Source organism: Strongylocentrotus purpuratus, unplaced genomic scaffold (assembly GCF_000002235.5).
Source record: "Strongylocentrotus purpuratus isolate Spur 01 unplaced genomic scaffold, Spur_5.0 spur5_scaffold_20, whole genome shotgun sequence".
Taxonomy (NCBI): domain Eukaryota; kingdom Metazoa; phylum Echinodermata; class Echinoidea; order Camarodonta; family Strongylocentrotidae; genus Strongylocentrotus; species Strongylocentrotus purpuratus.
Window position 1 is genome coordinate 50,162,430 of NW_022145606.1, and position 13,724 is coordinate 50,176,153.

Below are 13,724 nucleotides of genomic sequence, written 5' to 3' on the forward strand. Positions count from 1 at the left end.
TCATTCATTTTATTTGCTGATGATTCCAGCTTGTACTATTCACACAAAAATTCACAAACTCTGTTAGAAACGGTTAATTTCGAACTAAGTAAAGTTACTTTGTGGATTCAAGCAAATAAATTGTCTTTAAATCTGCAAAAGACAAATTATATGTTTTTTAGTAATACAATCAAAGTGCTTCCAGGAGATGTATCATTTAATAATGTATTGATAGATAGGGTATCATCAACAAAATTCCTTGGTTTGCACATTGATGAGCAAATGAGTTGGAAAATTCATGTAAATCATCTCTATAAGACATTGTCAAGAAACAGTGGCGTAATTCATAAATTGAAATCAATTTTACCTAAAGGCATCCTTTTATTAATGTACTCAACATTAATCCTCCCCTATCTTAATTATGGTGTTCTTGCTTGGGGTAACTCTCTTAAAACTAACCTTGAAAAGTTATATTTGATTCAAAAGAGGGTCTTAAGAATTATTTGTAACGTTAGCTTTCGTACGCACACTAATCCGCTTTTTTATACGCATAGAATTTTAAAGGTGCAAGATATTTATCACCTTCAACTGGGTTCTTTAATGTACAACTTCGATTCTGGTGTCCTTCCACAGGCTCTAAATAGGAAAATGGTCCGATAGGTCAGAAATTATGATGCCAGCATCTGGAAAGGGTTGCAAATTAGTGAAGATATTGTCAATGAGAGTAGAGGAATTTTCAGACACTCTTGTAGGTTTAGTGATCAAAGGCATCAAGGAAAAGGACACCAACAGGTTCAAAAAGTCATCAATACAGCTATTTCCATCGCAAGTGAGCAGGTTCAGATTATAATCACCCATGAGAAAAATTGTCTTGTTATTAAGTAATGGATTTGACAGAATATTGTGTACCTCATCTATAAAGAGATTTAGATTACTTTGTGGCGGCCTATAAACGACACCTAAAACAACATTACGTTTTCCTGGTATGAAAACATCAACAAATATAGTTTCTAACACATCATTCATAATGGTAAGCTCATGACATATTTGGTAATCCATTACAGATGGAATGTATAAAGCCACCCCTCCACCTCTTTTATCTCGTCTATTATTAGAAACCAAATTATAACCAGGAATTAAATATAAGCTAGTATCGAATTCAGAAGGAAACCAGGTCTCAGAAACACCTATTGCTGTGAATCCTGATATACGCTTGGTGAAAACACTGAAATTTTCAAAATTCTTACACATACTACGTATATTCAAGTGAATTAAAGCAAGTTCATTACTCTCTGAACCACAGACCATATCAAAGAATTGCTTTTCGGTACAATAATTACAATTTATTGTAATTTGATCATCATTTTCATCATACTGTTGCAAGGTACTTGCATTGGATTCAAAAAAATTGCATGTAATATCATCATCAGTTTGGATCATATTGAGAGAGTAAGAAAAAAGATATTGTACTGTGTAACTGCGGTTCGTAATTCGGGTAGCAAACTGACATGAGATAGAGAGGATAGGAAATACACATTATATTATATAAAGCACCAATGTGCTTAGATTCCAAGGGAAAGGAGACAGCTTGAGAAATAAAATTCATGTTGAAATTAAATAGCAGAGAATGAAGGAGAAATAAAGTAGAAAAGTGGGGGAGATATATAATGAACAAAGGCAAGAAGAAAACAGTCTTTATATAAAACATATTTGCCATGAATAGGCTTAGTTGCAAGTAAGGAGTTACTATATAATCTGCGAAGTTCAGTCATAAGTTCGCAAGATCTTCCTCGCACGTAATCAGCTTTTTGGTTAGGCGACCATTGTCACTGGTATTGGCGAGACCGGCGAATATTCTGCCGTCAATACTCCAGGCCTTGACAGCTTTCTTGCAGTGCCTGACGGCATGGAAGAGCTTCTGCTTCCTGGCTGTCAAGTCCTCGTTGACATATATACCAGAGCCCTTGAGCTTCATCCTCGCTCCAATGAAAAGGGCTCTGGTACGGTACGATGAAAACTTTACAATGATAGATCGATCTGGCTTGTCACCACCAGCTGGCTTGGTACCCGGTCCTAGGCGATGAGTGAGGTCGATGTCGGATTGGGTCAGTTTAAGACCCATTCGTTGAGCAACCTTGCACACCACCTCCTCCGTCGACTCCCCAACCGTCTCCTCCATGCCGTGGATCCTTACATTATTCCGCCGCGAGTACTGATCCAAAGCGTCAAGCTTGGAATCGAGTATTCCAGCAGCATCATGGGTGCTTTCCTTAGCCTTCTTAAGCTGCTCGATCTCAGATGCTTGAGCTTTCACCTGCACCTCTAGCTCGAGCACCCTTGCTTCCTGCTCCTCAAGCCGGACAGCCAAACCAGCAACCGCCTCCCTGACGGCAGATTTAACTATAAGCTTAAAAGCGTCGCTGTTCTCTAGCTGACTAATAACATGCCGAGCTATGTCAGCTGAAGATTCTGATTTTTTTGGCGGCATTTTGACAGGGCGAGGAATCGAGGACTTAATGGGAATCAAAGAAACAAAACTAATAGCACAGGTGCGACAGTCCGAGAGCCTAGGGGTAGAAATAAGTGAAGAAGTGTCACATAGTTGCGGATGCACAGCAGATTATTATGAGGGGTTGCCGACTCCAGCTCCAGCCATTAAAAGTCGTAAAGTCGTAAAGTCGTAAATTCCACTAGCCACTACAGTGTTGTCAGCATTTTTAAGAAAAATAGTCAAGTTCATGACCATGCTACACGAAATGCCTCTGCGTTTCACTTACCCCAAGTAAGGACAAAGTTAACTTTTAATACTTTGGTTTTTACTGGACCTAAATTTTGGAACTCTCTAGGCTCTAGCGTTAAGCAATCTGTTAGTCTCTCTTCATTTAAGTGTAAACTTAAGGTTTATCTTCTCGATAAATACTGTGACTCATAGAGTAGTTCATTTTTGTAGTTATTATGGTGCCAAGATATATTATGTATTACTATAAATGTAAATTTTCTTCTTGATATTAATATGTGTCTAACTGAATATTTTCAGATTGTCAACCTCTTATTCCCTCCCCCTGTTGTATTGTGCCCGTTGTGTGCTGTGCCTATTGTCGATGTGCTGTATTCTTCTATTATTTCTCATATTTTCTCTTTTCTCCCGTCTTGTCTAGTCTAGTCTCTCTTTTTGTTGTTGTTGTTGTGTGTGTGTACACTTCTTGTTTTGTTATACCCCTTTTCCCTATTGTATTCTTAGGTAGTCACAAATATCTATTCATCATGTTTTATCCGGCTCAGAGGGGACCCTAATAATTACAAGCTCTGCTTTTACCAGGGTCTCCTCGTCTTTCTTTTAGTTAGCTATGTTTTTTATCATTATCATAATTTGTTATTTTGCTTTGTAAATGTGTTATGATCCAATGTTATGCTCTGTATGTCATTTGAAAGAAAGACGAATAAAATCTTATCTTATTATCTTACTCTGCCTCAGTCTGTGGCATATTAAGTTAGACGATTTTCATAAAGACTAGTAGTACGACAACAGTCGCCCTCTATCGGCCTCTTTCCAAAATATCAGTAGAGGGGTCTAAAACTGGTGAGGAAACGGCAGTTGAAATCTGCCTAAATTTCCGTAATCCTTTACTTGAAAATAAAAAAGTAGATATGATCGTAGAATTAATATATTATTGTACGATTGAGTTTAAGTAATTGCTATTTATTATTACATATTTCACTCGAAATCAATTCATGAATTATACCCACCCCCGTCAAACCTTTCATCGTAAACTTGATATCATGCGTGTTATGTAGTGAGACTGCGCTACACAAATAACACAGTCTCCGTGATCATCACGGAAAATTGTAACAAAGAACGTACATTATCTCTCAAGTTTCACAAAACAGATGACTAAAGTTTATAAAAACCTGTTAGGTTGAAGTGTCTAATTAATATTCACAGTCGGTACAGTTGTGACAGACACGATTTAACGAGCTACGGTCACTGGCAAACTGAGTCATTGAGCGTGAGTGAGAAAGAGAGATTGAGAAGTCGTGCACTGCAGAATAGTCGATGGACGGCAAAGCCTAGATCTGCGAGAGTGTGCATTGAACATTGTGGAGCAACACCTAACAGTTAGTCTAGACTATGTTGTGGTTACACTTCTCCAAATTTGCTTTTGTTTGACTTTATCTTAACTGAGGTCTATTTTGGGGGGAATCTACCTTTTTAAATTGAAATGTTCACAGACTTGGCACAGGTTGGCAGTAGCGCTGGTCCGAGCACGATGTGGATTGTTCGCACAAACAAGGATATTAAAATAAGGATTGTCCGCATTATCGTGGACGATTCTTATTTCCGTTCGGCATGTTGGCGATGTGTAAATCGGATTCCGCGATGATCCTCCTCCATACATTTAGGGTGTCTGAACGATTTTTCAAATTTCAATTTGGGATCGTTTTTCACCATTTTTGTTTGATAGATCTATTTGAATAAAAAATGTTATCAGAATAATACATTTCAAATTTCAAGTCTCACCGATGTTTCTATCAAAAGTTACAGCCCCTCCAACACGCTGGTATATTCATATCATTTTGGTCAAAATCGTCGAAAAAGACGTCCATGCAGAGTGATGTTGTTTTGCTAAATTTAGCCAAACAGCTGTATCGCGCGATATGCAAGCGTATGCATATCGTACGCATGCTGCTAAGCCAATCCGCGACTTGCAGCTTGAGCTACGCTGTCTCCGCGACATGTGCGATTGACTAGTATGGTTGGCGTTCGTCGCACAATAAACCCGGAAGTGAATGCACGTTATAGTCAATGGCAATATCGCGGAGACAACGCACGTTGTCTCCGCGATATTGCCATTGACTATAACGTGTATTCACTTCCGGGTTTATCGAGGGAATTTCCAACCATAATTTCAGTCACTATAATGTGTAATTGAATTTGGGGTTTCGTTCGTGCGCGGAGATGTTACGCGATGTAACCATGGTTTGGACTGAGCGGAGCGCACGCCCCCTAATTAGCTGATCCACCAAATAGCGATAAGGGTATTTTTAAACTGTTATCAGTTGTGATCCCTGGGGGCTAGCGAAAATATAATCACATAGAATTGTTCCTTAGGACTGGGACTACTTATCGATCGGGGCGTCATATCTCAAAAGTGACAAACCTCAGAGTTAGCCAGGACACAATGTTTAAATTGCTGTTTTGACCAAGATATTTTTAGAATTTCGGGGGCTACGCCCCTTTGGAAATATTGGAATTCACCTGCTCTTTCATATGACACCTCATTCATTGATTATCACCTTCAGGATCACAACTGATAAAGGTTTGAATCTCGATTTGAAAAAAAAAATTGACTTTTTTTGCATGGTCGCGCAATGCACGTAGGCTGCATAGGGATGCGTGTAATCTCTATGGGAAGAATTTTAGCACACAACATCGGGTGCGCGATCAGACACCCTACATACATTTCACATTGATTTTGTACAGAGACTTTCACGTTGATTTTGTACAGAGACTTTCACGTTATGAGTGATAAATCCTCAGGAAGACGGACGACCCGTAAAAGTAGATGGTAGAGCGCCAAAGAAAAAAAAAGTCTGCGAAAATGCAGACGATCCTTAGTTGTCAGGACGCGATTTGTACGCATCAACAAGGATATCTTCGTTTAAGCAGACGATCCTCATTCTCGGATCAGCACCCCAACTGTTCACCGTCTACGTTACTTTTACGGGTTGGCCGTCTTCACGAGGAGTTATCGTTCATAACGTGAAAGTCTCTGTGCTGCGTCAATGAGAAATGCATCATGGAGCATCATTGCGGAATTCATTTTTTGCCTAGCCAACTCACCGATCGTTAATAAGGACCGTCCACGAAAATTTGGATGATCCTTAATTTTAAGGACGCAATTTGCGGACGATCCTTATTCTCGGACCAGCGCCCCTACTGTTAACTGGGAATAATATAGACCTATGTTTTGTTTTGTTGTCTCCGAACCTAAAATACTGGGGGTGGAGGCTTGTGTAATTACTCTTAGTCTTACATGTACGTTTGATTTGAATGCAGGTGCACTCGCGAAAATTAAAGATCACATATGGAAAAAACATGTCCTCAAATTTCGAAAGCAGTGTTAAAATCTAATTATAATTCTTAATTTTTTCCCATACAGGTCCACTCACTGAACCAACGATACCATGGGGGCCTACAAGTACATGTCCGAGGTATGGCGTAAGAAGCAGAGCGATGTGATGAGGTTCCTCGTCCGAGTCAGGACCTGGCAGTTCCGTCAGCTGTCGGCCATCCACCGAGCCACCAGGCCCATGCGTCCAGACAAAGCAAGGAGCATGGGATACAGGGCCAAGCAGGGTGAGTAAAGTACAATGCAGGATCCAAACGAACAAGAAAGTGCCCCATCCCGCCCCCCCCCCTTTTTTTTTTTTATTTGGCCATAATTTGCAATAAAAATAAACGTTTATTTAAAACATGGTTTAAACCCTCACAAGTCTTAGATATCGAGCGTGTTCGCATCCAGTTCTTGCATGAGCAATTATTTACACGTCTACGTTTTTATGCTGATTTAAATCATGGTTTAAATCTAAATTGAACCTCCTCTGTGAATTTGCCAATAGGACCTCTTTTTTTTTTCCAATCCTCCACCGGAAAAATGCCAAAGGCAAGCTTGGCTATTTTCGAAATAACTGTCTCTTTGATCATAGAAATTTGACTTAATATCTGCTACATGCAACAGAAACCAAAGCCAGCAAAATTGTTGCCGTTAAGGAAAAAGAGAAATTACAGGCAACCAATTTTTATTCTGTTGAATCTGTAAAATGTTATATTGGATAGTTGCTATAACCTGGGGGGTGTTTCCCAAAGACTCAGATCGATTTTAAGTTGGACTTATTTATGGCAGGCCTTTCATGCCACAAGTTTTTCTAACCATTCCTGGCATTGGTTTCTCAAGGGACGTACACATCATCATCACAAATCTACAGAATTTACATTTTTAATGGTGAAAGCAACCAGTAGCATGAACCGTAGTTAAGTCCAACTTAAAGTCGATCTTAATCCTTGTGGAACACTCCCCTGGATCACTTTAAAAAGTTAAAGTGACTATCAAGCGTCCATTTCTTTGCCTTCTAGGATACGTTATCTACCGTATCCGTCTTCGCCGTGGAGGTCGCAAGAGGCCCGTGCCCAAGGGAGCCACCTATGGCAAGCCCACCAACCAGGGAGTCAACCAGCTCAAGTACCAGAAGTCTCTCCAGTCCACCGCTGAGGAGCGTGTCGGACGCAGGTGCGGTGCCCTCCGTGTCCTGAACAGCTACTGGATCTGTGAGGACTCAACCTACAAATACTTTGAGGTGAGAAGTGGTTGATGGAATTGAATCAAATTGATTAAATTGATTTACTTCCATATTTCCATAAAAGAAATTAGAAAACGATATACAAAGCAATCATTTAATTCAATTCAATTCTTTTATTCATCCAAATTCACAAGAATACTTTGAAATTTGTTTCGGTTACACATTGTAAAGATATGAAATATATATGAGAAATTACATCAAAGAAATTACAGAAATAATTATTAAGAAATACAGAATAACAGACTACAAACAAATTAATGTCAATATATAAAGGGATTCTAAAAAGTGAATACCCCCTAGTCTCTAAGAGAGTCTTTGGGTAGGCGAAAAGTGAGATATAAGGGTTTTACCACAGGGGGAATGCAAGGCATTTCATAAAGCCTGTTGGTCATAAAACTAACCCTGTAAGTTGGGGCTTTGATCGGATCGGAAGATCGGAGCGACACCCTCGCACATTTGATCGGTAGCGGCAAAAAAAAAAAAAAAAAATTTTAAATGCCAAAAATTTTCAAGTTTTTGGCTATCACTCTAAAAAAATTCATAGCTGGGATTATTTTGTCATTTGGAGTTGTTAACCATGTTTGTTGATATCTAGTGCCTTTTCATGACGTTGAAATTAACTCGATTCAATTTATATATAAATCTAGAATATTATTAGTATCCTGTTAACGCTCTTTTCTCTCTCTGTGTATGACAGATCATCCTTATTGATCCAATGCACAAAGCCATCAGACGAAACCCAGACACTCAATGGATCACAAAGTCAGTCCACAAACATCGCGAATGCCGTGGACTCACCTCAGCCAGTAAGTCGTCTTCTACATCTAATTGTTTAGTACTCATAAGATATGTCATCAGCTCGAGATTTGCCAAATAGCCCGCTATTTCTGATTTGGGAAATAATCCCGAATTTACAAATTGCGTCTCAGCTCGAGACTCGACCTCAAAACTTGAAACTCGAGCTTGAGATATTTTGCTCAGCGTTCGTGCATAGTTTGAGTCTTCGGGCTGGTGAATACGCACTGGAGAAATAGCGGAATATTTTGCAAACTAGCCCAAGATATCTTGGGATGGTTTTGGGGGCAAATATTCCGCTAATTGCAACTTCAGGCTGATGGGATAGTTAAAATAGCGGGATAGTTAAAATAGCGGGATATTGGGCAATGTCGAACTGATGAGGACAGGCCTTTTGTATGCCACACAGCTCGTCTCCCGATGCCAAAGTATATTGACCAGGGGATAGAAATACCAAAGGCTTCAAGATTATTTGGTTGTCTTGGAGCAGACAAAGACTAGAAATTTGCAATTTTGCAAAGCCTTCGTTTGTGTTGCAAAAAGCAATCCTAACATGTACATCAATGGTGTCAAATGTTTTGTCCAAAACTGCACATATTGCGAACAAGAGACTGTGCAGAGAGGCGAAGAGAGCAACAAAAATATTAAAGGGCTAGTGAGACCTTACTGATATTAATAAATTGTTCACAAATCACTCCCCTTCTTGCATACAAAGTCTTTCATCATATTTATAGGTCAGATCTCAAGATATTTGATGAGCTTCCCTCAACGATTTTATTGCCTCTTTGAAAATGTTCGGCCACTGAATGTTCAAAATGGTGTTGGCAGTATCTCTTGTACTTTAAAGAGAGAGAAGGGTAAACTAACGTTTGCTCCCCACATTGTCAATTTTCAGAGCCAGAAATGCTTCAACAGGTCGTGAAACTATATAAATGCAATTAACCCTATTCTGGTTAAAAAGTTAGGGGTTTGGATCGCAGTGGGGATGCTCCGATTAGTTTACTTTATGGTTCACCAATTGTTGAAGTTTGTTCCCCCTCTCGAACAAGTTTAAAGTAGTCCTTCCAATGTCAAAACAAGAAAGAGACATCTCTCTTCTCTGCACTCTATCTACATTCCAAGTGTCCTTACCAACACTACACATGGTGAACAGTATTGTGTTTGCTACATTGATGACCTGTTCATTTTGCTACTAAGTTCACTTTCCCACGGCTTAGTGTCTAGAGCCTTAACCCCCATTAATCCATGTGTACATAAACACCAGCTACATCCAGCTGTGTCTATACCACCAGTGCCACCCTGTATATTATGATGTTATGTAACCAAGATTGAGATGCTGTATATCATGAGGAGTACGGTTGAGAATAAAGCACTCTTGCACCCAGACACCAAGCAATCGAGTCATGCCTGATTTTGTAGTCAAGTTGTTATAGCACAGAATAGAAGAACACAAAATTGGCGACGAGGATGTCTACCTACGGCCTATCCCAACCTGCACCTTTCGATGCCAGTTCTGCCAGAGCCTCAAACGCTTGGCAGACATGGAAAACGGCATTTGAATATTATCTTCTGGCTTCGCAAGTCTCGGACGATAAAGTCAAAAGGGCTATACTCCTTCACTGTGTAGGCCCTAGTGTGCAGCAACTCTTTGCAACGCTTGATGGGACTGGAACAACTTATGCATCAACGCTACAGTCCTTAACTAAGTATTTTGAGCCCCAGAGAAATGTCGTTTTTGAGAGACATTTGTTTCGACAGTGCTCCCAGCACAGCGGTGAGTCCACTGATGATTACTATTTCCGTCTTAGAACTTTGGTTGCTTCATGTGAATACGGTAATCAGACGGACGATCACATCCGTGATCAATTTCTCGATCAGTGCTCTTCCAAATCGCTTCGACGACGTCTGCTGCGAGAACAGGACCTAAAACTTTCAGATCTCCTCTTAATTGCCCGAGCCACAGAAGCAGCAGACAATCAGGCCTCTTCCATGGAGATGTCTAACTCTCCCTCGTTCTCCGTCAACGATGTTCGAGCACGGCAACATCCACACCCACCACCAGCTGGAGAAAGTCAGCATTTCGATTCTCAGCGCAGCTTCCCACCTCCACGACGAGGAAATCCACGAGAGGAAGGAGGTAACCATGGTTACGACAACCAGAACCCTTCTCAGCAACCTCTACGCTGCACGAACTGTGGGCTCAACGGACATCGTGCCCGCGATCCTAGCTGCCCTGCTCAAGGACAACAATGCAGGCAATGTCAGATAATAGGACATTTCTCTCGAGTTTGTCGCAGCTCTGCTCTAAACACCGTTGCAGTAGATCAGCCATTTCACTCGGGAATTCCAGATGAGAGATCCATGAATGTTCCGCGAGATGATGATGAAACTGTGTTCACAGTTGGCGGTACTGAGACGCCCACACGGGTCGACATCGTAGATATCGGCGTCGACATGCTGGTCGATACGGGATCGTCGGTGAATATCATTGATTCTTCGACATATAACTGGATGAGAGGCCGGACATCTTCGAATGACATCCGGTTGGCCCCCAGTTATGCTAGACTCTTCCCATACGGTGTCAAGACTCCACTACCCGTGAGGGGAGAGTTTCATGCTCGGATTTCCTGCTCGACGGGGACTTCGACGACTGCTCGATTCATTGTTGCAGAAGGAAACAGCGGATGTCTTCTAGGGAAGAAGACAGCGATACTACTCCGGCTAGTTAAACTAGTTAAACTTGAGGATACTAGTGCTGTTCACATGGACACTCAGCGCCCTGCTCATCGAGAGAATGATATCAGCTCCGCTCCCATGCCCAACGAAGCTCATCAAGAAGCGAGTCGCAACTACAACGCAATGAAAGGAAAGAAACGAAGGCAACGAAGGCAATCACGAGACATTAATTGTGGTGATCGTGTCATAGTTAAGAGAATGTCAGATAGGTTTTCCCCTCGCTTTGACCCAAGTCCATGGGTCGTAGTTGGAAAGAAGGGGGGAAGTGTGAAGATCACAAGAGGAAATCAAACAACAACGCGATACATGTCACAAGTAAGGACAATTCCGATCGCATGAACATTAGAACAGAGGACTCAAACAATGAACTTATAGTGAACTCTATTATTATGCATATAACTTGTAATGAACATATAAATGCAGTCTTTAGTTTAGAGAGATGTATTCTCGTATCGCGGTGACCGACCACTACTATAATGTTATGTCTTAATCCGAAGACTAAATTCAAGGATCGAGTTTCTGTTTAACTCTACCTTTACAAATTGCCTATTCATTTTGTATTCCTATCTCTCTAAACTCTGATGTTCTTTTTCTGTGCTATCCACTTCTTTCACACATGTAATAACCATATATTATGCTCAAATGTTACCAAACTGATTTTGTTACCTTGTATCATAAGTTTTGTTTTTGCTATCATACTGATTTTATTACCTTGCGTTATAAGTTTCGTTTTTACTTCATAAGATGTCGTTTTGCAAAAAGAAATAATTTTGTCAACATTGTTTCGCAACCTAAATATAATGTATTTTGATGTATACTTTTAAATCTGAGAAAAAGAGGGATATTGTGTTTGCTACATTGATGACCTGTTCATTTTGCTACTAAGTTCACTTTCCCACGGCTTAGTGTCTAGAGCCTTAACCCCCATTAATCCATGTGTACATAAACACCAGCTACATCCAGCTGTGTCTATACCACCAGTGCCACCCTGTATATTATGATGTTATGTAACCAAGATTGAGATGCTGTATATCATGAGGAGTACGGTTGAGAATAAAGCACTCTTGCACCCAGACACCAAGCAATCGAGTCATGCCTGATTTTGTAGTCAAGTTGTTATAGCACAGAATAGAAGAACACAAAAAACAGTAAAGCAAGGGAGTGTTTCATAAAGACTAAGATCGATTTTAAGTTTGATTTAACTATGGCAAGCTGCTCATTCCACTGTTTGCTTTCACCATAATGATCGTTAGATAATATTTTTTCCTTCAATAATGAATTATCAAAAAATATTCATTCTGTTGATTTGTGACCATGATTTGTACGCCCTTTGAGAGACCATTGCCAGTAAATGGTGAGAGCAAACAGTGACATGGACGGCCTGCCATAGTTAAGTCTAACTTAAAATTGATCTTAATCTTTGTGAAACACTCACCAGAACAGTGTTCTCAACCTTTTCTCTGAATTTCCTCATGATTATACTATTCCCTAACGCATCATTTCTATTTTCTTCTTGTTGCATACAGGCAGGAAGAGTCGTGGTCTTGGCAAGGGACATCTTTACAAGCAGACTTCAGGTGGTTCCAGGAAGGCATCCTGGAAACGCAGGAACCTCCTTCGTCTCCGAAGATACCGTTAGAACTCACTCTCAAACTCACTCTCAAACTCGTCCACAAGTCACCCACACCCTCAACAGCAATTCTATACCGTGTCAAGAAACCAAAGTCACTGGAAATCTCGCTGAACGCTTCAAAGCCTTTTGTGCAGTTCTTACCGAATGCTTCGAAGTCCTTTGTGCAGTTCTTACTGCTTCTGCAACACTTATATCTGGACTCGCTTGCGCACTTTCAGTACTTCTGGAGATCTTGGTTGCGACGGCACAGTTCACCAGGACCATCTACACTCGTCTTGTTACACCTCTCAATACGCTCAGAACCCATGGTACTGGAGTACTTACCAAAGCCGATTGTCGTCACAAAAAACATGAGGAACTCTTGGTTTTGATAAGTTTATTCTGAAATTAAAGCCTGAATAAATACAGGAATCATCGTATATAGTACTTCATTGTCTGATTCGCCTTCTCATTGCTTTTTATTTTATTGTATTTAATTGAATTGAGTTGTGTTATATTGGTATTTATTCAAAGAATTCCACATGGCAGCCCAAGGGCTGAATACGCAAGTTCGTAAATAGCTCTGGACCGCATCACCCCAAAATATATCTTAGACACGATGGATACTTCCCACGTGGTGCATAAATGAATACTGATTACATAACTGTCACGAGTATGATCCGAGTATTTGTCTCAATGGTTCTACAATTTGGGTACGAATGACCTTTATCTGCCCATGCGCAAATCCTAATTACGAACTCGCTTATTACATTGATTTTACAAGGTAAAATGACAAAAGACAAAATGTTTTACAAATGTATACATAATTTACATATACCATAGTAATACAATAATATAATGATATGAACTTAAGAAGGAGAGGAACAGAGTGGGAAAGAGAGAAAAATAGAGACGAGACTGAAAGGAGAGAACGAGAAACAATGATATTGAGACGGAAGTGGGCATTCTTGAGGAAGAGATTATAAATTTCATACTAAATGAGAACATTGATCAACTAAATAATCATCTATTGTGATCTGGTTCGACTTAACTTTTTAAAATTATGAGTGCTATGGGTTAATCCCTCGGCTTTGTAATGAACAGTGAAATTGAATAAAAACTAACACTACTTCTTACCAACAAAGTCTAGTGCAAAGGGAATATTATGGAAACTTAATCATGCAGCAAGTAGTAGGTGGCTTGGTGAATTAAAACAAGTCGCATTCACATTTTTTTTTTAACA

The 13,724-nt window shown here is 40.1% G+C and overlaps 1 protein-coding gene across 1 annotated transcript; it reads left to right on the forward strand.

Annotated features, from left to right (window-relative positions):
- The first annotated feature begins 3,479 nt into the window (after positions 1 to 3,479).
- On the forward strand, positions 3,480 to 12,928 carry LOC574664 (60S ribosomal protein L15). Its single transcript, XM_003725482.3, has 5 exons — positions 3,480 to 3,559; positions 6,141 to 6,337; positions 7,115 to 7,335; positions 8,036 to 8,144; positions 12,396 to 12,928. The coding sequence occupies exons 2-5, from the start codon at positions 6,166 to 6,168 to the stop codon at positions 12,506 to 12,508; spliced, it is 615 nt and encodes a 204-aa protein (XP_003725530.1). The 5' UTR covers positions 3,480 to 3,559; positions 6,141 to 6,165; the 3' UTR covers positions 12,509 to 12,928.
- Positions 12,929 to 13,724: the final 796 nt, after the last annotated feature.